We start from the raw sequence: 24,511 nt of genomic DNA on the forward strand, positions 1-24,511 counted from the left end.
ACTTCTGGCTGCAAAAAAACAAGATGGCGACGGCCAAAATGCCCAACTCGAGGCTTCAAAACAGCCGTCCACAAACCAATAGGTGATGTCACGGTGACTACATCCACTTCTTTTACACAGTCTATGCATTTACAATATACTGTATCTAACATTGTCCCTGAAAAGAATCGCCACATTGATTTAAGGTATTCTAAGCCTTCTACCGTCACTATGAAAAACATACACTGCATGGGAAAAGTTCGCAGCAATCTAAACGATTCATGTACTTATCACTGGAAACCACTTTTAGTGTGTGGCTGCTTTCCAGACCATCAATACAGATTAGCGTTCCGCTGTCTGCCACTGATTCTCCAGCTATCTGATCAAGTTAGGCCTGCTGACTGACAGCCACTTTGCCACACAGCAAAGCCAATTCAGTCAGCTATTTATTAGGCTTTTTCAGCCTCTTTCTCTGGCCGTCTGTCAGCTCAGAGAGAGAACACATTACACTCGGAGATTGTTCCACTGAACCTAAAACGGGGACCAGTCAGCAGGATTGGGGAGTAACGGAATACGTGGAATGCCGTTACGTAATTAGGATACAAAAGAAGCTATCTGTATTCAGTTACAAACAAAAAAAGATGTTTAGATTACCGATACATTTAGCCAAAAATGGGGATTGTTAGATTAAATACATTTTAAAATAAAGAACGATATACTTACATGCACTGCGTACACATTACAACACTTCTCGACACGAGTCAGCCTTTAACATTAGTGAAGAATGCTTTCACTGGGTGCAAATTTCGCCATTATATTGTAGGCTTAAGTAAATTTTATGAGCACAGTCATCCGAAGGCAGCAGGTATCGCTTCCATCTGCTTCTCCAACTGTGCGCACTGTCGAACCACAATTACGCACAGCAGATCTGCTGGTTACATTCTGTGCAACCAGCATCAGACTGTAAAATAACCACAGAAACCCCCCCTGTGCTTAAGTGAACATCAAATATGTCATTTTGATTAATTATTCTACACAGTTTCTTATGCAGATCAGGCGTGTGTTGGAGACTGACACACTGAAATTGTGCGCACGGATGGACATCTGAAATAAGATGCATCATTTGAACATGTTGAATAAAACAGCACACAGTAGCCGTGAGTGGTAATCAGCCCACGCTCAGTCTGCAGGCGTATGTGTGAGATTACTTCTCTTTTCAATTTTGACCGAGTCAGCAGCTGAGCTTGTTGCGCTGCAGGTTAATGGTTGGCGGGTGATGTTGTTCCCCTTTTTCTGCTTTACATTCAAAATAATGGCAAAATGTTTAGCATTTTTTTTTTCCTCCTGTCTTTATTTGCATATTTGGTATTGAGATAATCCAAAAAGTTACATTACTTTAATATTGTGATACTTGGATTAGGTTACAGACTACATTTTTTAAACAGGTAATTAGTAATTGTATCAGAATACATTTTTAAAGTAACCCTCCCAACCCTGCCCGTCCGGCCCCTTGATGCTGAAAAGTAGCACATTTGTCTTAACTGTCTGTCGGTTCATCTTTCCAGGTTCTATTTTGCAGATGTCTTTCTGGTCTGAGAGAGATTCCTACACTTTTGCTTTGTCCTTCGAGATCTCATGAAACGTAAGACAGCCTCAATCTATATTGCATCAGAAACACTGTAAGTATTGTAAGTAGCAAGTAAATACCTTTACCTCAAGCACAAGCTAGGTTACTCTATGGCCAGACAAAACATATATAGAGACATCTGTCATGTGAAATAACCAAAGCTGTTCTAGCTTTGGCAGACAAGAGTGTATTCGTGTAGGACCGCATCACTTGAATTAGAAGAAGAAGCTGATTGAGGAAAGTGCTTTTCAGGGTCTTTAAATTGCACACAGTTCAATTACTTTACATACTACAAGATAAAGCATTAGCATGCTTACCACACAGAGCAAAACTACATCACCAAAAATCATCTTTGTGAATTTAGTACAGTTCAATCTCAGCCTGGAATTTACAGACAAAAAGAGATAAGAAATCCGACAGAAATGTCAGGCAAGAAAGATATATATATTCTAGGGAAAACTGTTGTAATATTGTTCTTTGTCATTTGCCTTTTTTTGGCTTAACGTATTGTAGCATTCACGGGGGAGGCTTTTAGAGGCAGACATCTTGGCGCCTGCTCCAAGTAATCATTGAGTCATTAGTATAAATCAACTCACACAGACATATGATGGTTGTTTTGTGAGATGACGGGACAAAACGTACTTTTCACACCTTTGATGTAAGGTCAAATGGATTATTGATAGTCACAACTTGTCAGCTTTTGTTTGACAGAGATGTGAAAACGTCTTCTTGGAATATTATGTTATATTTCAGCTGATTTGTCATCATTCAAAGAGACATGCAGACGAAGGTGAAGCTGTCCGATTTTCCTTTTTTTAAGCTAAAAGGATGCAATTGCATATTTTTGGGGGGGGGGTGTAAAAGTATGACAAGATGCAATGAATCAACTTCAAGTACAATAGCTTCCAGCTCCCAGTAGAAAAGCCTATTACTTTTGAAATTAATAGCCAGTTATACATTAGAATATATGAATATTTTAAAGATGTGACTCTAACCTTGAAAATAAAATAGGGGAACACGAGGCAAAAGTTTAGCTTTCTGTAAAAACATGGTTAAGATCACCAACCAAGCGGCGATCTCATTAGATCAGCTGAGTTAGATTTGTTGTCAAATACTATAGGTCCTATAAAAATCCTGTAGTGTTAACCTCTTGCAGGACAAAGAAAGCTTCTTGTGCGTGTATGCATTCTGACGTAGACCAATATGTCTGTTTCTGAGTGCAAAGTCACTGATGCATTACTTTAGTTTAGGAAAGACTGGGGGAGAGCGAGTGTGTAATATTCTACAACCACGGCTGAACAAAAGAGAGACAAAAATAGAGAGAATACATCTCCCTTAGGCCTTTGGAGAGATATATGACTGTTGTTTGCTGTACCACACTGCTCGTATCTTACTGCAGGGTACGCCCCTGTTGAGAGAATTTATAATTCAGACTCAATGGATTTATTCATCTCCACTCTTCCCCCCTCTTGTTTTTCCTCCAATTCCAGCCCTCCCAGAAAGTAACAGCATGCCAGTGGGTGTGACGGAGATGTCTTGTAAGCACCTGTACTCAGCATATGCTGACGCGGAGAATTTAATTCTAGCGCAGCCACATTAAATGGCCATAGAGCTGAGGGAAAAAAACAACTTCTATCATAACCAACATGAGATGCTTCATCAACATGCTGTCTATCACACAGGCAGAGTGAGGCCGACAATTACCTGAATGCACAAACTGACAAATAAAAACAGGGCAATAAGAGTCTAAATATCATCCTGATTACATTTTAAAGGTGATGTGTTCAACTTGAAGGCAATAAAGTAAAGTGATTATCACACACTCAAAATCTATATTTGTAGTGACGTTGCCAGCATAGACTGTATATAAGAATTGGACGTAGTCATTTGACATCCTCCATTGTCTGTGGACTGCCGTTTTGAAGCTTAGAGTTTGGCATTTTGCCGTCGCCATCTTGGCTTTTTTTGCAACCTGAGGTGACACGAGAGGGTGGAGCTAAATACAACCGAATGGTCAACAAGACATTTTCAGGCGACCAAAAAGGTTATAATTAACTTCCATGAGCTGAAAACACACTGTGAAAGGGTTAAAATTGTAAGACAAAACCACGGACAACACACAGACTGGACAACGCCGTGGTAGCAACCTGTTAGCCACGCCCTAAAGCATACCCTGCTTTATGGTCTATTTGACTCTAAATGGGACCAGAATTTACTAAATGAACATCATGCTGTATTGAAGAAGACTTGAAACTAGTGATTGAGACCATAAACTCATGTTTACAATCTTTACTGAGGTAATAAATCAAGTGAGAAGTAGGGTCATTTTCTCATTGCTTTCTATACAATCAGACTTCTTTTTGCAACCAGAGGAGTCGCCCCCTGCTGGCTATTAGAAAGAATGCAGGTTTAAGGCACTTCCGCATTGGCTTCACTTCTCAGAACTGTTAGCTGCCCACTAGTTGCCAGATAACCAAATATAAAGAGGTACAGTGGCTTAAGCAGTGCACTGTACTTTGAGAAATATTTTTTAAATTTCCCAACAATCTTTTTAATATCATTACCTTGTTTTGCCTCCAACTCCTCCAAACTGAGGGTGGGTCTCTTCTCTTCCGCCGCACTGGCCGGAGCGGTCTCCCGATCAACCGACTCAGCCCCACCCGTCACAGCCGCCAGCCCCTTCTCCTCCAGCAACTTCAGACAAAAAATGCATGACAATTTACTGTTAATGTCGAGGCGACAGAACATATATTTTCAAGAATCAGTTTTCCATCCATACCAAATCAGCCCTAGATCTACGTGCAGTGCATCGACCAAGGCTGTACTCGACCTTGTCCTCATCCGAGTCATCGTCCAATCGAACTCGGTTCTTCTCCAGCGGCAGCATGTCATTCTCCTTCGCCTTGATGGCAAAACAGATGGGGGCAAAAGAGGCTGCGGTGGCACAGAGAGACAGACGGAGACGTGTGATTTAGAGGAGGATTCAGAAGAATACATCTTCATAGCAGGTGGGAAAAGTGCGTCATGGCCTTCATTTTTTTTTGTGACAATTTTCAGAGAAAAATGAAAAATGCATTGACTAAAGCAATCAGGCTGCGTCTCGACAATGACAAGTGCATAAAACAAGTTCACAAGACAAAGAAAGGAGACGCTGGAGGGGGGACTAAGAGGGGGATGGACAGAGAGAGAACAGAAAGATAGAAACATGGGAAGGAGAAGAAGCAGAAAAAGGGGAACCAAAGAAAAAAAAGACATACACAGAGAGAAAACAAACAGGACAAGAGACCGAATACAATGGAGAAACAAAAACAAACAGGACAGCAAGAGATGAAACAACTATTTAGATATTAAGCAGCAATGGTGTCACATTGACTTCTATTCTGTACTCAAAATGTCAGACAGTAGAGACCCTCATTCCTTAAAGAAACAACCTTAATATAGGACTTTGATTCTTATTGTGGATGGCTGGATATAGTTTACTTGTGCACTGCTCAGAGTAGTTATTAGTTTCCTCTGGTCTGCTCCGTGACCTGTCGCCCCCCCCTCCCAATAGCCTGAGGCAATGTATGCCTTCATTTGCATATATGTGCATGTTTATGGGTCCCGCCAGCGTTGTGGCAAGCAGACTCTTTCATCTTTGCATAGACGTTTCCAGCCTGATATCACCAAATTAAATTGCTTGAAAAAAATACCAACGGACTCACAAGGTAGCTAAACACCAACATATGAAACACACACACACATATACACACACACACAAACTAGAGTAAATATGTGCAAGTGTACTCACATATACACATATTTACCCGAAGGCTTTGCAGCTCATTTACCAAACGAATGAACCAAAGAAGAGGGAGTGAAAGTGGTACGGCATATTTTTTTTTCTCGTGTTAAGCGTCTTACCTTTTGTCAGCTTGGAGTCCAGGACTGATGGGTCTGATTGAAGCTTATCATCATCATCCTCATCATCATCATCGACTGTCTGGAGAGAGAAGAAAATATACACTTTAAACTTATCTGAATCAATTTCCTAGTTCCCGTGTACACTGTTATGTAACACACAATTTCTACATATCGTCTAAACTTGATTATATTTTTCGACATTGTTTCCACATTGTGGGTACACCAGTAGGATTTTGTGAAGAGACAGATTGTGCTGAAAATGAGATTCCATGGAAACCTGCTGTACTTCATTTCAACATTATGTACTTCCATGATGGGTTGGAAGTACAGCAGTAATGTGCGCAAACAACTTGGTGTTTTGCAAAAGTTTCCAAAAAGAAACATCCAGAGGAGCTACCTGTCATTCATTTTGTTTGTCCAAAAAACAAGAGAACACATCCATGGTATGAATACGTCTTTGTTGTGTAACATAAACCGGTGGATGGATCTGAAATGTTAGGATGAGTCACTCCTCGGCATCGGTTTTCCAATTAAACTCAAGCTGTTTGCATTTAAATATTGTAATCCGCCGAGTTCTATCCACGGTTAAGGTTTGCACCTCTGAAGTTGTCTCCAACTGTGCTACAGGAGATGATGCTGTGGAGGAACCAACAGGCAGAACAAAAACCTCTGGTTGTATCCTAATGGATATCTTTAAGTACTTTTACATTTCTATAGTGGAAGCACGCTGAGGAGCTGAGCAGAATAGAAAAGGTCAGTAGACCATTAACACGAGCGGAAGACTCTTTTTGAGTCGAGCCAATCTCCTACGATGGAAAAATTAGATTTTACGCTCAGCTACTGTCAGTGCACAGTAATGGGAAGTCAGGAAAAAAGGAAACAGTGGAAATGATTAACTTGTGCACAGCAGCAGTCTATAAAGGCAAGCTCACATTGTTGCCACTCTTAATGTTTATTTCAGGTCTCCCCTTCACTCACACATCAACATGAACTCCTCTTACAACTCACAGGAAAAACACACCACTCGCTGGACTGTCACTGGTCTTTAAAAGGGACAGTGTGTAGGATTTGGCGACATCTAGTGGTGTGGTTGCAGATTGCAACCGACTGCGTACACCTTTGCTCACTCCTCCCTTTCCAAGACTGCGGTAACGTGAGCCGCTGAGTGCCGTTCAACTCCCTCAGAAGCCATCCTTATAATAATAACACTACTTTAGGAGCAACAGAAGTCAAACGACAACCGGCAGTACGATGGTTTTCCATTTTGCGGCATACGTTACCGCACTTTCACAAGGGTGTCGAAGAACTACGGTGGCCTTCAGGTAACGTAAAAGGATCTCGCTAGAGCCAGGCCCATTCACAATGTCCCCCCTAAGGCCTTAAGCCCTGAACCCTCAGGGGCTTGACTGACGTCACCTGGTAAGTGGCTGAGTGTGAGAGGCTGTAAGGGCTTGAAATGGTATACTGTAAATATGAATGGGACACCAATTGTGGGTTTTTAATTTACATTTTTTACTGACTATCTGAATGTCTTCCAGGCTTTTGGCCAATACGAAACTAGAGGCAACTGTAAAAAAAAAGCGATTTATTTGTTTTTGTCAGACTTCATTAAACAAAATTAAATTAAATGGTTGATAAATAAACCAGGTGTGTAATATAGTATATATGTATGCTTACATTCCTCCGATTTTTTAAATTTTTTTATGTACCATCTTTAATTCTTAATGTTAATATTTCTGTGTAAATTTAAATATGCCTGGCTTAACACCCATGTATCATCCTCCTGCTCCCAGCTTTCAAACTGGAACCAACAGGGCGGCTCGTTTGGAAATTTTCTTCTCTTATATCCCAAAAATAGTTCATCGAAATGTGTTTCTGAAAACATTTTATGGGAGAAATAAGCCACGCAGTTGCTGAATCTGTCTTTATTTTGGATTGACAATGCTAAGTTTAAAGGTTCCGCGGGAGTTTCCAGAGGCGGGCGAGTCGCGTCGGATGCCAGTGATTTGCTTAAAGTAGCCTAGACGCCCCGTCTCTTGAACTGCGCCGTCGCGCTACCAGAATGCTTTGCACAGCTGCTTACATAGACAATGAATGGGAGGAGACTCACTCCAAACTATTCTGGAAAGACCTCTCCAGCTGGAGTTGCGCTCACGTACACACCTTCAGTTTAACCTTTAGAATCCTCTGATTACTTGATTCCAATGCTTTGCCGTGTAGACACAGGACAGTTCAGAAGGTGATAATCCTGCACTCTGAATGAAAACATGCACCGGCGTTTGATAGCGGGGCTGCGAAACCTGTGCCGGTAAGAGATCACAGGCTTTACAGGAATTTAAAATACCTGCCGCAAATGAAAAGTGTAAATGACACAATCGACCCAAGAAGAGCTCAGCTCTAAGTTCTGGTAGATGGATGAATACTTTCACATATCCTGTGTTTGAACCCTCTCCAACTGAATTATACTGCTTTGTTTCCTGAAAGATTTGTTCAAAAAGGACTTTACTCCCAACACAATTTAATTGACAGCTCAATTAAAAAAATAAATTCAACAATAAACATTGTTTTTGTTTCATTTGTATATTAAAAAAAAGACAATTAAGTGCAAAAGAAAAACTGTCAGATGGTAAAACATCCAGCCAAAAATAGAACATTGTACTTTATGTCTTAAATTGAATCATTCCAGGATAATCTGACAGCGGAGGGGATGAAAGCTGCCGTGCTGTGCCCAAATTAAATTGCCTTGTTGAGACTTTATTTAAACACCTTTAGTCAGTGGTGGAAGAAGTACTCAGATCTTTTACTTAAGTAAAAGTAGCAATACTACAGTGTATAAATACTCTGTTACAAGTAAAAGTCCTGCATCCAAAACATTACTTAAGTAAAAGTAGAAAAGTATTAGTTTCAGACTATACTTAAAGGGACTGTTTGTAACTTTTTAAACGTATAAATGTACCGGGTCGGGACACATGCGCGCTCGCATATGCGCGCTCGCATATGCGCGCTCGCATATGCGCGCTCGCGTGTGGCCGCTGTACTCTCCTCCTCTGCCTGCTCGCCTTCACTCAGACAGCGCGCGCGTTCTCGCGTACCCGCTCCACCTCTAGACGTGAACGCGAGCTCACTCCACACTGCAGATGAGTTAGTTTAGCTAAGATAATATCTAGTGAATGTACAGTGGACATTTGTGCAGGAATAGATTCTACAGCTCCTCCAGACCAACGGAGGTTTTCCGTGTCTTGTGAAGTGACGAGACTCTGCAGAGAGACACGTTACTGTCTCGTTATCGACCGGGTGCCGGTGTCTCCCTGCTCTCTCCGGCTGCGGGCGGAGGGAGGCGAGTTTCTCGCTGTGTTTGCTTCTCCTGCCTCAGCGCAGGCTGAGGCAGGAGAAGCAAACAAAGTATCAGCATTGATTCATGGAGAGACCTTCGTCTGGTCAGCTAACATTACTGCCAAGCAGGTGAAATATAGTGATATCGTGCTTTTAGCTGACGTGTGTCGCCTCACTGTTTTGAATGATGCTCGTTCATGTCTATTTAGAGCGAGCAAGCGCAAGCTCGACGCTGACTTTCGTTGATTTCACAGCCACAGGAGTCGCTGTTAACAAGCAATTCTGAAAGTTACAAATAGTCCCTTTAAAGTACTAAAAAAGAAAGTACTCATTATGCAGAATGGTTCATTTATATTATTGCATTTTAATTATTGATGCATTAATGTGTTGGTAAAGGTGGGGATAATTTGTTCACTTAAACACATTAAACCCAGCATAACAACATAAATCAAATACTTCCTAAACAGAGCAGAGCTCTCCAAACAGGAAGCAGACACGTATTTTGATTACTTGGACTATTTACAAAACTCTCCTTTTTTAGATGACAGTTTTATCCACTTCTAAAGTGCCACATTCTGAAGATTTCTAAAGATCGCATCGATGGGTACACAAAGCAACGGCAGCCCCGCATCCTGCTGCCGTCTGCTTTGACTGATTTTTTAGCCCCTTTTCTCACTTTTTCATTAACTACGAAAATATAAATAATAGCACTGACTGAGAAGCAGCGATATCTGCATCCGCCGCACAAATCACAAACATGAGGCAGGTTTCTTATAGAAAAAAGCCGAGCGGCTGCTTGTCGTTGCAGCCTGAGCTGTGTCATAATGGGCCACACTCCTCTGCACTCTGACAAGCTAATGGATTTGATTCGTCAGAAGACAAATTGCTCCTTGCAAAACGTTTTCTCGCTCGCTTCTCGCTTTCTCCTCTCTCACTCTGACACAAAGCAGACTCCACAAACACTGAGTATATGCAAGTATATGTAGGCATGCATATACACGATATGCATATGTAAGAAACATCTATTCATCCATCTACCCACCTAGCTATGTGACTTATAAAATCACCATTTAATTCCCTTGTCTGATTGGGCTCCTGTTCTCTTATAAAAACTCTGTGAATATAACAGATGACTGAACACAAAAGCTCAGCTATGAGACCTGAAAAACACTCGAGCTGAGACGTGCATTTTGGCAGATTCTTGTCAGAAAACGGTTTGCCCTCAGTGAGTGAACTTTAAATTGATTAAAAATCTGTATTCACAGCAAACAGCAAGCTGAAAAGATGAGGGCTAAACTGCCGTTCGGCTTGTCTCATCTTAAACCGTGCTTCAGAGGTTTTCAAATATTATCTGCGTTATTAACAGTTGTATAACCCAACTAGGAAATGTATTTATTAAAAAATTAGCTTGGATTTTATTGGTGAATAATTGCAAAAAAAAACATTTCTAAAGCCTGGTGAATATGCTACAATATGCAAAGTCCATTCATCTTCGATGATGGTGTCATGAGATCAGATTCTAAAGCGACCATGGCAGGAAAACAGACCTTGAAGGAGTTGAGCTCATTGCTTTGCTTTCATTTTGTGCAGAATGTAACATTTATCACCAGAACAGAGAAAAGATGTGATGCATCTCTTGTCCTTGAGTCTATTCACAAGTAAAGTTGAAGCAACCAAAGCAACGACATTTTGACATTCTTCAAGTTTAGCTGAAGGAATGTGAGGCTTCAGCAGCCCTGAGTTAGTCAAATCAAGTGCATATCTTTCAAAGTTACGGTTTTTTTTTTTAGTATAAAATGTCGTCTTTGTGTTACTATCCTTCCACCACTGTCTGGGAAAACACAAAGAGGGAATTCTCTTACCTAAAAGACAACATTTTGGAGTGTCCATATAGCGTTTTTTTCTGAGCGCCGCCTATTTTTCAACTGTTCCCAATGAAGAGAGAGCGTAGAGAAAGAGCGATTGCACTCAGCGTCTCTTTTCAGAGCTCTCCGACCTTTTTTCGCGGCCATCCGAGCACTTCTGGTTGAAAAATTGTATCAGAAAGGCTCTGGTGTCATCAATGTGAATGAAGCTCTCCCCAGCACTTTTCTGCCAGAACAAAATGCTATGTGGACACTCAGCCTAAGGGATATTTACTTCAAGGAGCTGGCAGTCATATGCAATTCACCATAAGTGCAGTCGCAACGTACTCTCACCCCAACTCGTCATATACTGACGCTGTGTCAGACCTCTTGGCGCCACTCTTTTCAGTCGCAGTAAACATGTGCTTCACGTTGTGAAGTAAACAAAAACACTTAGGAAAAAACGACACGGTTGGGCTTAGAACTACTACATTTTTGCCTTGTGTTTGTTGGACCCATCTTCATTTCCACTCTTAAAGCTACGTCACCACTGCACTTTCCCTGAGCATTTAATATTGATGCGGATGGGTTTACATTGTAGTTAATGGAAAGCCCGGTGCGTCTCATACCAACGCTAAAGGGTGCCTTAAGCCTGGTTTATGGTCGCCGTAGTGAAGCCGGAATCCAGAAAATTATGTTATCACGACGCTCACGTGGTGCGCGAAGGCTCCGCAGGTTGCCGCAGTGGTTGGTCGTGCATCTCTGAATTTTTGTAACTACGCGCTTTTCGTTTCAGCATGGATTGCCTTCGAGGAAAGACTGGTCGAGCTGGTTCGCCTGTACAGACATCTGTACATCTGCTCATTGAGAGACCACAGGGACAGTCACATGTCATTAAATACTCGGAAAGAAATGGGCAACACACTGGGGAAAGAAGAGGCTTTTTGCCGCAGGCTGTGAAAGAATATGAGGGATCGTTTTGTAAAAGCTAAAAAAAAAAAAAAAGGTCTCATGGAAAGAGTGGCGACCCGAGGGTAAGCACCGAGAGACAGAAAGTAATTTTGACTTGGAGGTAAGCGACAGTAATAATAACAGTACACAAATGCAATGTTTGACGGTACGTCGGTGTTTAGTGTTTACTACTGTTGCCAAGCAGCCTACTTCCCTTTCCGGTACCACTCGTTGACTTCTTGCTTATCCACAGAATATTGTGTTTGTACGCCTACTGGCATTTCAGAACATATCGCAATGAACAACGTGCTGAGCATAAACGCCTCTGTGCATGCTTGTAGTGCGCGCACCATCTATTGTGTCTCATGCGAGTACAAACAAAGCTTTAAGCGTCGGTATCTAACGCCGACGGCCGTGACAAAGCCCCTGTATTTGACGCCCTGGGAATGAGAACGGGCTGGCAGTCGGTGTGGGGCTCTATTATAAACATTACAAGTATATAAATGAACTATTCTTTTTTTTTTTTTTCTCCAGGGTATATATTAAAAAAATTACAAAAAGCAGGTGTTGAACCCAACCTGAAGGGGAGAGCAAAACTACAACTTACCGAGCACGATTTCAAAGACTGGGAGGAAATCATAAATTAACAAAATGATGAAGAGCATTCTGTAAGACTCTGGGGCACCTTAAAGCCAAAGGGGAATGTATCCCAGGAACCAATCATTCCTGACCATGGGGAATTTGTTACTGGTTAACCAATACACCATGCAGCATATGATGTATGTGCCACTGGGGAGCTCGAAACAGGGGAGACTAATTGGAATTACATCACTTGCAGAATTTTGAGCCTTAAAAGTCTTGAGACTGGATTAATATTTAAAACAGAGGGTTTTTTCTAGTGTATTGCTCTGGTGCCCAGTAAGGGGGCTGGATCCAGCGTTTGACAATCCTCAGCCAGTTAATTTCTCCCCTTGCTCTCTGTGTCACTCTCATCCTTCATTTCAATATTTTAGATGAGGATACCTCTAACTTAAGCACGGCGGGTCCCTCGCTTATCAGCAACAGAAAAACGGCTAATTTCAAGGTTGACTGTAAGTGCGGCGAATGCTTAGACAACCTTTTCCCACGTCTAAACGCTGGCTGCAAAATGCTGTTAAACATAATTACATACAGGTGTGGAGAACAGCGAGGTTCATGACAGGAGACAAATGGGGAGAGCAGTGTTTCTCCGTGGTGTGAAGGTCATCTGTGGGTTTTTATGTGCTCATACCGAGCATCTACTGAGCAACAGAATTAAGAAAAACGGAATAAAAGAAATAATGGCTATTACATAACATTACGAGAGAAAAAAATATATAACAATGATTATTTCTAAAATGTATCTCTCTGGGAACGTTTTTTTAAATTGTGTACTCTATTAGCTTTATTTTAATTTGATGTTTGCCCCCATCCCATCACTAAATAAAGCTACAAAAATTCCTTTAGATTTCCTACATGCTTGTTGGTCCTCCAACAATTTTGCCATCCCATTGTGTACACAGATATTATTTAATTCCAACAGCTCTGCAAGCAAATTTGGTTCTATGGGTCTTAATGGCAGATTTTATATTTGTTTTGCTTGATTGATAGAAGACTTATTACACTGACCTTTCTTTCTGAAAATGTACTTAACCGGCTTTGTGAAACTCCTCTTCAACAAGATCCAAAGACAGCAGTGTTATGTGCCACTTGGGAAAGCTTTATCAACCTTTTCAAGGCTTCATGACGGAGTTTTTATTATTCATATCAGCTGTGATAAAACTGTGGCGGAACGGTCACCATAACCATTAGAGTTCATTAACTGTGGACCATATCAAAGTTCATGGCAATGTGGTAGTTGTACTGGTCAACTGTATCAAACACATTCGAGGACCTAAGGTGATAATAACATCTTAATGCAAACTTGTTTTAATGACACAAATTTCTTTAACGCAACTTGCGATTTTTAGGTTGTAGCGGGCTCCTCATATCATATGATACTAGAAAACTTAAGGAATCCATTGGTGACAACCATGTCATACTAGCTTGTCGTGAAGGACGCTAAATAACGCTCCAAACTTGCGCTAAATTTTGGCGAGAAAAAACTGACATGGCCATTTTCAAAGGGGTCTCTTGACCTCTGAACTTAAGATTTGTGAATGAAAATGGGTTCTATGGGTACCCACGAGTCTCCCCTTTACAGACATGCCCACTTTATGATAATCACATGCAGTTTTGAGCAAGTCATAGTCAAGTCAGCACACTGACAGCTGTTCTTACCTGTTCGGCTTGAGTTTGCCATGTTATGATTTGAGCATATTTTTTATGCTAAATGCAGTACCTGTGAGGATTTCTGGACAATATTTGTCATTGTTTTGTGTTGTTAATTGATTTCCAATAATAAATAGATTATTTGCACACAGCAAGCATATTTGCACACTCCCATGTTGATAAGAGTATGAAATACTTGTCACATCTCCCATTAAGGTACATTTTAAACAGATACAAAATGTGTGATTAATTGCAACTAACTATGGACAATCATGTGATTAATCGCAATTAAATATTTTAATCGATTGACAGAAACACACACACACGTATATATATAAAGATCGTAATACCTCTGTAAAGCTTCTTCCTTCCTTCTGCATGAAGTAATTCTTCTTAAATTCGTAATAGGTGTTGTACTGATGCCAAGACTGCAGAAAGTCAAACCTACAATAGACAGAGGGGAGAACACCGACTGCATAAGATGAGAGGTGAGCACTTCATAAAAGATAAACCAGAGGATGATGAAGAGCTTCTGCAATATCTGAAGGGAAAGTTACTGATAAGAGTTCCTAAAACCAAGATGTGACCGGAGCAACAGATTTATTTCTGGTAAGAACACTTACCGTGGATCATTCTTGGCACGGACACTGGACTCAAACTTAACACCGTTCCTCGCGACGTACTCGGCCAGCTTGTCTATGACTGGCTGGGTGTCAGGCGGTGGGGGGATGATGGCTGCTGATGCCGGTGCGGAAACTTGAGCTTCGGGTTTTAAACTGTTTTTCGGGGGGGAAATTAAAGATGTTAGGCCGAGCTGTGATCTGTTCTTTCCTTGGTCTAATTTCTCTATCAAATGACAGTGTTTTAAATGTAAGTGATTGATTTTTTCATACCCCATGCCATGAGCAAATAATGCTAATTAAGCTTTTTAGTTAAAAACATTAAGCTACTGAAAAAAAAAAATGTCTGTATTGGTCAGGTTTGCCAATAAATATATCTCCAATAAATGCATCAATATACAGTATGTTTAACAAAAAGGTTCATACAACCAAAAACACTAAAAATTCAATGACATTTTAAATGTCAGGGATGTCCATTAGTCCCTACCTGGTTTCTGGTACAACAGCAGGAGCAGCAGAGCTGGTGACCTGAGAGGGGGCTGTAGCTGGTGGTGCCATGACAATAGTTTCAGGAGGGGCGGGTGCAGTTGTCAGATTAGGCAAAGCCTCAGAAGACGTGGGGGGAGGCATGACAGCTGAGGGCATAGTGGTATAGTAGGAGCTGGCGTCTATCCCTGGTGGAGGCGGGGCCAGGCAGAACGTTCCGTCGGGAAGCATGTAGTACCCGTAGTACATTGCTGTTGGAAGAAATGAGAAGGAAATTACTACATCGTCTTCCTTTGATAAATGCTTCAATCGTGCCTGATGAGGGACAAACAGTTACCGTTACCGTTACTTCATGTGGACATAAACTGCATAATATAATGCCACTTTTTTCCACAGCCATGTATTAAATACTAGCTTTGAGAGGATTGGATATGTTCTCTTTTTGTTGAGACTGTCACAGTTGTTGATTTAACTCTGCAGTGAGCTTAAAGGGATAGTTTGGATTGGGAAGTGGGAGTGTATGAGGGATTTATCCATAGTCAGGGTATGGTGGTTGGCACGCCCCCAGTTTGGAGGAACAGACAGTAAGTAGGGGCACAGGAGCGAAGCAACTTACTGATGTGAAGGGAGCCAGCAGCAAAATGTATTTTAGCCACCTAAATAAAAAAGGCCCACCTAAAAAAAAAAAACAATATCCGTTCAGGTGTACACTATATTCAAAATATTCTCACCCCTTTACTTTGCCGTCAGACAGCCCTTTCCGACAAGCTGTTATATCCATCAATGCTCTCTTCAAAGCCACCAGATTCCATTGACAAAAACAGTAATTTAACCTAGCAGGACGCGGAAGTTGCTGGTCTACCGCTGACTCAGTCACACAATAACACAAAGAAACGAACCGATCGAAGGCAGCGGTAGATCAGCAACTTCTGTGTTCTGCAAGGCACAAATTACTGTCTTTGTCAAAGGAGTCTGGTGACTTTGAAGAGTGCATAGATAACAGCTTCAGTTCCCTGTCGGAAAGGGCTGTCTGATGGCAAGGTAAAGCGGTGAAAATATGTCTGTTTCTTCAACACTGGTGGTTTGCCGACTGCCATCTACTGTAGGTAATAGACTATGGATAAGTACCTCATACAACCCCACTTCAAAAAACTAGCCCTTTAAAAAGGCAATAGTTTGTATTGTGCTGTTCTGCTTTAAAGTGTAGGATATAAATCTTGCGTCAATTCCCTGTACAGTTGAGTTGAAAAGTGAGAAATACAGATAAATAATTGTTTAGGTTTTACGTAAAATTATAGTGCGTTCACAACAGTTAAAGGTCACATATTATGCTCATTTCCAGGTTCATAGATGTATTTTAATGTTGCACTAGAACATGTTTACATGCTGCAATGTTCAAAAAACCCTTTATTCTTCTCATACTGCAGCCTGAGTCTGCCTGCCTCAGAGCCTAATTCAGCCTCTGTCTGAAAACCACTGATTCACAGCCTGTCTCCTCCCACTCTGCTCTGATTGGTCAGCGTTTTCTGTCAATCAAACTTCCTCAACAACAACAGCGTCACCCTCCCCTCCCGGAGAAGCTCTGGAGAGAGAGGAGCTAGAATAAAGTTTATAAACCACTTTAAAGTTTATAAACCACAAACTTCACCCAGCGCACGTTACCGGAGGAATCTGATCAGAAATCGGCGACACATGATGAACATCTGCGGTCCAGATTCCAGGTTTTCCTGACGGTTTCTCTCAGGTAAATAATACTATTTATAGCTCTGTTAGTTAACTCAGTGTTTACCTCATGCATCAACTCTGTAAACCGTAAACATACACTCTGTTTTACGTCTGTCTTTACAGATCCATCTGTGAGAAATGACCGACAGAATCATCCCAGAGGAGAGCAGACAGCTGAGAGCAGACAGCTGTGGGCAGATGGGAGATACAGAGCTAACCCGTTAGCATGTAGCTACATGCTAACGGGTTAGCTACATGCTACCGCTATGACACGGTGTGTAAACACAGCGACCATCAGGGTGGAAAATAGAAGATGTGAAACAGTAGTCAGTTCATTATTTCTGCTAAAAGATAAATGTATGGAAGATCAGAGTAATGGTATATTATTTACAGTAGTAGCTGTCTCTGTGTTACCATGACTACAGACCACCGGAGCTTAGCTTACCATAGTTTACCAGAGCTGAAGACTTTCTCCTGTACCATGTTCACATAACTAACTAACAGGTGAGATGATTACAAATGCTGTGAATAATTAATATTGTCATCTGTCAACTCAAATAAAGTTTGACTGTGAAACAGAAATGTGTTGTGTTGCTTACAAGTCACTATTTACTACCTGTAATCTGCTACATGCATGACATCAAATATATATAATATATAAATATCATCTGTTTAAACAGTGTAATTACATAAAGCCTTTGTGAAAGAACATGTTATATTTAGATGGGAGTACATGAAGCCTGTTCTGCTGGTTCTTGCAGACTTTGCTCAAGTTAGGTTGAGGAGGAGACAGTGACGTGCTGTGGGGCGGGGTCAGCTACTGAAGGTTCTCTCTGGTTCGACCAGGAAACCCTTACATGGCTTGCATTTCTCTAATGACGTCAGAAGAGAAGGAAAAAAAGCGATTTTTTTTTCTGCACCCATTTCCGGACAAACGGAGGAGGAGAAAAAGAGAGAGGATGGTCTTTTATGATACTATGGTGGCCTGTAGACACACTGGGGACAGATATTGATGTTTAAAAGACATGGAAAAGTGCATTTTGCATAATAGGTGACCTTTAAGGGATGATTTACTAATTCATCTCAGAGTATTGTCATGGCAATCTTTCTATTTCAACCTCTGTGAAGAACATTAACAGGCCAGGGAAATAGCCATCTGCCACTGGAAATAGAAACTGTCAAAACCAGGCTTGTTTAGTGAGCCTATAAATAATAAAAAAAAATTTCACATTTGTGCTCAGTCACTTTGTTGAAATACATTTCCATTGCAGGAAAAGCTGGACAAAGCCTTTTTATGACCGCAGCAATGTTTCCCTTTTGAGGTATTAAGCTGATCTGGTTTGTCTCTTTTATTGTAAATATAAATGCAAGCTTTTTGTGAGGTTGTTGTACACACTAGCATGCAATCTGCAAATTTGACATGGAACTAAGTGACAAAAATGAATCAAACTGCGCTAATAAGTGCTACTGCAGGAGCTTGCTTTAAGATTTCCTGTTTCTTAAGACAGTTGAAAGTATTTCTAAGGGTGGACAAAGAGTGTAAGCAGCTGCCTTCAAACTGGCCGCTGGACAGCAGCACATCAGTGTGGTTGTTGTGGTCAGGCCTCGAGAGTTAAGTGGTGTAAAAGTGTTCATTATATAGCTGTGATGGGCCTTCTGTTGCGAAAGCTTGCTTTGTGGTGTGTTTTATGTACTGTGCTGTCCAGTTCACTGTCAAGCTATGTTTTTATGTTACATTTAACGTGTCCGTCGCAGTAATTAATTTAAATCAGCAGAGGGAAAGGAATATAAATCAAGATGTGACCTACGTGCAAAAAGGGTCATTTCCCTTATCAGTGGGTTTGTATTACAAAGAGTCTTTATTGAAAAGAGAGAGAGGAAGCGGACTGCGGACGGGGGGGTGGGGGGGGGGTAATACAGGAACAGGGACAAAATAAATGGTCAGTGTCAAAGAGGAGACAGTGTGATATTAACACATTAGTCACTGAGCTGGTTGACTTTAATGACACATCCAATTTTCTCCAGTCAGGAAAATGGAAAACCACAGGAGGAGCTTTCATTTACAAACGTTACACGTGTGTTACAGTTGATATAAAGACTTAAGATGGAGAAGGTCAGAAAGGAAATTCATTTGAATGGATGGTCTGATAGATAGATGGTCAGATAGATATATTATCCATAGATTAACTTTAATGTTGAAGTTAGTTAGCTGGCTTTTTTTGGAGCTGCTCTTATTGTCAGGTCTTTAGCATACTCATATCTATTAGGGTTCAGAGGGAGTGATTAAATACAGTAAATTAAGGGAGGCAATCCAGTACAAAAGAGGTAATGGAGCAACTTATTATCCACGCCCTGTATTAACATCATAAGTGGCAAAACTAAAATGTTCAAAGCACAAGAGAAGGCCATTGGACCAAGCGTAGCATAGCTACACGGACGGGCAAATTAGCAGCTCCGGTTTTGAACACCAACGCACATCAACGGCATTAAGCAGCTAGGTCATCCACAACCAATTTACTAACATCAACAGCCCTATTTCCGCAGCAAAGATCGGGTCAGAGGACGCCCTCCACAACTGTCTCAGGGAGGAATAAATTGCAGTAATGGACAAGTTAACACTCGCGGGTCAGCAGGGGCCGATGGCCGTGGGTTTATTTGAGCAGGCATTTCAGGGGAGGATTGAAGACATACATGAAGAGTACTTAAGCGGAAAATGTGAAGAATAATGTGGAGTGGGGGTGGATGTGACTCATGGCCTCGCATACAGTATACAAAGCCAGGCATTATTTTGAATTTTATGGAGGTTTTACAGTATGTCATTCATTCGAAAAACGTAATTTCATTCAGTTAAAAAAATTTCATCTTAGGTGACGTTTCAACGAAAGGTCAGATACTTCATGTGTGGGAATGATCAAGGCATTACATTAGCCTCAATACTGTTAGTCATAGTCAGTAGCTCATAATACAATTTATCAAGTTCTGTGTCTAAGAGGCTCACTATTGCAATGCACGTAATTGTGGATCTATTTTTTATTATTATTTTAACTAAGGCTATCTGAGGGCGATTAAATATGGTGAAAAGACCTGTGATGTAATTTTGAAAAGACATTTAAACCTCCTAGGTGTAAAATCAGAAAATGTCTGGCTTTGGTGACTCCTAGTAGCGCCAGTGACAGAGAGCAATGATCTTATGTCAGTGTCACACAAAGAAGTGAAACCATGACTTTTGCATTAGGTGTTTTCGGACCAAACAGTTCTGGGAACTCCCTGAGAGGAACTGCCCACTGGTGAGCTCCCCCGAGAACGACATACCTTCAAGGGCTTTTTGTCTGCTTACATTCGCACTGCCAATAGGACCGCTGAAGTGACGTATGCCTTTTAGCTTTTTTTGGTAATATAAGAATAAACAAACAACTCTATTATATGTCACAATCATATAAACGTAAGCCAAGTGGCCGTGGTGAAAGTATCTTTTGCGATTTCAGTTCGAATCGGTTCTATCGTTCTTCGGCTCAGTAGATGTGCTTTGTGCTACTGGGTTACCCTTCGTGCTACTGGGTTAGCTTCACTGAGCAGCAGCTCTCACACTTTCATTAGCACACACCAGTTAACTTCTGCACTTTACTGTTGGTTCATTTGTCCATGTTTTCTTCCATCATTTTTCGATACGACCTGTTGATTGTGTTCTGTGTATTCCATTGTTTGCATGGCTAACGGGCTTTTAAAAACGTCGGTTGCAGGTGCTGCATTAGCTCGTGTGTTTGACCAATCGCCGCACACTTATGTCACTCACAGTTCCTTTTGTGCTAGGAGAGTACCTACTCTGAAACCGTGTTCTAAGAACTACTATTGATCCTAATTCTTGCGGTGCGGACACAATAAAATGGGGGTTCTTAGAACTATGAAAAAGTTCCTCCAGTCCGAAAACACCTACTGTGTGTGTTCCACTTCAAATTTCACTTTTTAAAGATCAAACTTTTTTGTTGGGAGCATTTATTGTTGTTTTGGGGCTGTGCAAAGGATTTGCCTTACCTTTATATTCCGGTACATCCATTTAACTTACTGTACTTTAGACATTTGTCAAAGCATGTGAGAGAGTGCAATTCTTGAGTGGGACTATGATGAGTATGCTTTAATTTTTGAAAGCTCTGATTATGCCTTTCATGTAATGTACACAATTCCTAAAACAATGAGGATACATTCAAATCAATACGTTGTTGTGTTTTGATCCCCTTACGAGATGCGGTCTGTGTTGCTCATGTTATCACACCTTCTAAGGCTCTGGCAGGTCTAATCCAAATTTTGCTTACACCAAGGACATGCATCAATTTAAGTCTGACCTGACCCAGAGCCCAGGTGGACTAGAAAGTATGGACCTGAGAGCTGGTTCGGGTCAGGCCCTCTGGTTTTTCAGGAGGTGCGGTCTGCCCCAGAACACCTCTAAACTCAATATTACTTTGCTGAAAGGCATTGAAAAATGCCTTTGCATCAATTATAGACTACGGTCAGCATTAAGTAGTGGAGAGCTGTATTGAACAACCAGCAGTGGCGGGACACTATAAGCAGAAAACGGTCCAAAAGGAGGAAGTCAATGCCAGTTTTCTGTGGTCGACAGTACTCTGAGAAAAAAAAATGCAGTTTATAATAGCTGAAGATAAAGAAGAGCCACTTTACTTGGCAGGAGATTATAAAGTAAAGACGGAACAAAATAAAGTATACCAAACCCAACATGTGATGGAAACTATAAGAGTCTTTTGTTCTAAAATAGAAAAATAAAAAAATCTATACTCACGGTCAGCAGAGTACTGCGCTGGTGTGCTGGCTGGAACTGGGTCTGTCACTTCCTCTGGCTTGGCCACTACTGTTGCTGTGCCATTCCTTTCCTGTCGGCATTTTCGTACAAGTGCTGCCAGAGGATGGTCTGGGTCCATTACTTTTAGAGGCTGCAGATGAAAAAAAAAAGGCCAGTTTGGTAAAACAAAAAAACAGTCCATCACACCATTGTGTTATTTTTTTGGAAAGAAAAAAACATAAGAGATCACAAAACTTGAGATCATGCCACATACATATTACAGGAGAAGGAACCATTGTACAGCAATAATATCATATATGCATTAAATATTCAAAGCTCTCTGAAGTCAGAAAACCGTGAAATGCCGTGCAATATTAAAAGCACGACATACAGAATTTAATAGTTAACCCCATAAAATATGAACTATGAATCCTTAGTAGGAAATTAGAGTAGCTGATTTGAAAAGGAAAAGCTCTCTTGATGGGAGGCAACTGTCGGACAGCTTGTTATTAAAAAGGAGCTCATTATGTTCCTTTAAAACGACATGCTTCCATGCTTCTTCTTGCTGCTCTGTCAAAGACTAATGGCTGTCCTGACAATGCACATGAAAGTACTAACAAAGAACTGTAACAGTATGAAGGCAGGGGAACCAGAATATACTGTAGTTATTAGAGAATGCAGTCATCAGACATGAGCAGAACTGACAACATGGGTATGTAATTTACATGGCAGGCAGCGGTCTCCTACCAGTTAGAATTGCAGCATACATTCGCAACATTATAATACAGTTTGACTCCAAGGCCTTCACACACGAATAAACAACACGGAGATGCGAAATACTCGTCAGCTAATAATCGCATCAAAACTATACCGACAGCAATGTGAATTGGCGACAGTTAAAACACTTTTTCAGTAAAAGATTTGAATAGGTTTGCGCAGGCAGAGAACACCAGGATCCTCTTGACCCAGAGCAGCATCTGGCAGTCTGTCTGATGTAAATTGTTGTATAGCCTAAGATACTTATAAGCTATTTTAGTTTCATTTTAGTGAAATGATCTGAGTGAATCTTCCTCTTGTAAACAGTTATGCATTGTAAGCTATATGTCTAGGGCTTTTATTGTGGAAGGTAAGAACGGAAGGAGACGATCTGGTCTGCGCTGCCTTTTTCAAGGTTTATACTGTACGTTTTGAATAAGTCTGGTCTGCACAACGTGATTGTTTGACGCATTTATTCGCGGTGCAAAGCTCAGAAAAGTCAGCCTTGTTCCAAAAAAAATATAGTTTTTTCACAGTAAAATATTCACGTTCTGTGTGAAAAACAACAGGTGATATATTGACATGCGAATTCATCGCACAAAAAAAAACACTGCCGGTGTGTAAAGACCTTTAGATGAGCAGCCTATGGTCACTGTCCTAATGAAAACCATTATCCTACTTCTTAAGCTACATAAGTAACATAAAATACTTGTTTAAACTCCTGAAAAATTGCCTGAAAATTGCTCGAAGACATAAACTGGGCTGTTTTTCTTGATTCATTAAAATGCCATGTTGTGGTGATGCATGGTTTTCACAGGTCAAGTAGCAACTGTAGCCAACAGCTAAAGCTCCACACTGGGTGGCCTGCATTCTGTTTACATTACCTTCACCAGCTCCTCCAGGCGAGAGCACCTTTTAGGGGCAAACAGGCTGGGATGGAGGTAACTGCCATCCCCATCCTCGTCTGAATCGTCAGAGTTGGATTCTACAGCAAGAAAGCAAAACAAAGAAAATGTGATGAACATATGTAGGTAAAAAATGTTATAACTAATGCAGAGTGTTGAAGGTTATTTTTTGCATTCTACTGTTCTGTTTGATTGCCTATGTTTTCACTGATATTTCTGCATTAATTACAGCACATGACACCGTGTGTGTGAGGACATGACATCTATGGATTCAGCGCCTGCTTTCTATAACTCACCCTGCGACTGCTCTTGCTTCTTGGCGGAGACGAGGTTGTATCGACCTTCCTTCATGGCCCGCAGGATGTGTTTGTAATAAGGGTTCAGGTAGTGGTCAAAACGAAGAAAGTCAAACTGGGAGTTGCTGGACTGCTTAGCTTTCAGGACTATCTCAAACTGAGCACCCTGCTGAGACACAAAGTTAGCTGTCCTCTCAATGATGTTATGGGTCTTGATGGTTGCCGGCTACAAAAAAAAAGACAAGAAATATATAATAAATATATAAATCCATTAATTATTTGTCAAATACACACAGTGTGTAATGTTTAAAATGACTAATATTAAAAAAAAGGAAATGTTTTACAATAAAGAATGAATGAACGGTGTACATTGCTTTATGCTACAATCTGCCTGTTAACTGAAATATCATATATATTCACTCCAGTAATGTAATCAAAACTGACATGGAAGCATGTAGTCCTCTGGCTCAGACAGTCCAGTAGTGTTGGCAGAAGTGTGTGGGCTGCATATGTGATGGGAGAATGCACTGTGCATGCAGAGGGTTATAATTTGAATTCCTATTTGATGGGATGTTAATGAGTGTGCTGCTGAATGCAGTGTGTGGTTACATCTCAATTAAATGGACATACGTTTAACCAAAACCTAAAAACCAGTGTGGCTTTTTTACGTGCATTTCCCCACCCCAAATACATTCACTATTAAAATCTAAGATTTTTATATTTTCCGGAAATGTACCTACCCCTTTGCAACCCAAACAACTCATAAGAGTGACTGAACCTGACAGCTGCACATAACTAATTAGGATGCAATGCAGTTTATGAATGGCTTCTCCATACCAAGCACACAAGCCAATTTGGCTCCGAGGCATTTTCATGCCAGGCATTCTCATGTGTTATTTTGATGACATTAATTCTTAAAGTACACATGGGGTGGAAATCAGTGAAACCAGACATGATCAATTATACATTCATTATTGTCCCCCCTTGTGTGCTTTTAATGATTAA

The 24,511-nt window shown here is 40.9% G+C and overlaps 1 protein-coding gene across 3 annotated transcripts in view; it reads right to left on the reverse strand.

Annotated features, from left to right (window-relative positions):
- sfswap (splicing factor SWAP) overlaps positions 1–24,511 on the reverse strand; it is a 71,313-nt gene that overhangs the window by 32,039 nt on the left and 14,763 nt on the right. For 2 of the 3 annotated variants that reach the window (XM_074616961.1, XM_074616963.1), the window contains exons 5-13: positions 23,507–23,732; positions 23,190–23,290; positions 21,550–21,700; positions 15,034–15,283; positions 14,550–14,702; positions 14,277–14,370; positions 5,510–5,588; positions 4,386–4,540; positions 4,171–4,300 (exon numbers count right to left, since the gene is read on the reverse strand). In XM_074616961.1, coding sequence (XP_074473062.1) covers positions 4,171–4,300; positions 4,386–4,540; positions 5,510–5,588; positions 14,277–14,370; positions 14,550–14,702; positions 15,034–15,283; positions 21,550–21,700; positions 23,190–23,290; positions 23,507–23,732 — 1,339 coding nt within the window. The remainder of the gene's footprint in view (positions 1–4,170; positions 4,301–4,385; positions 4,541–5,509; positions 5,589–14,276; positions 14,371–14,549; positions 14,703–15,033; positions 15,284–21,549; positions 21,701–23,189; positions 23,291–23,506; positions 23,733–24,511) is intronic. The other variant, XM_074616962.1, reaches the window with a different exon arrangement.

The sequence above is a fragment of the Sebastes fasciatus genome, chromosome 19 (assembly GCF_043250625.1).
Source record: "Sebastes fasciatus isolate fSebFas1 chromosome 19, fSebFas1.pri, whole genome shotgun sequence".
Classification (NCBI taxonomy): Eukaryota; Metazoa; Chordata; class Actinopteri; order Perciformes; family Sebastidae; genus Sebastes; species Sebastes fasciatus.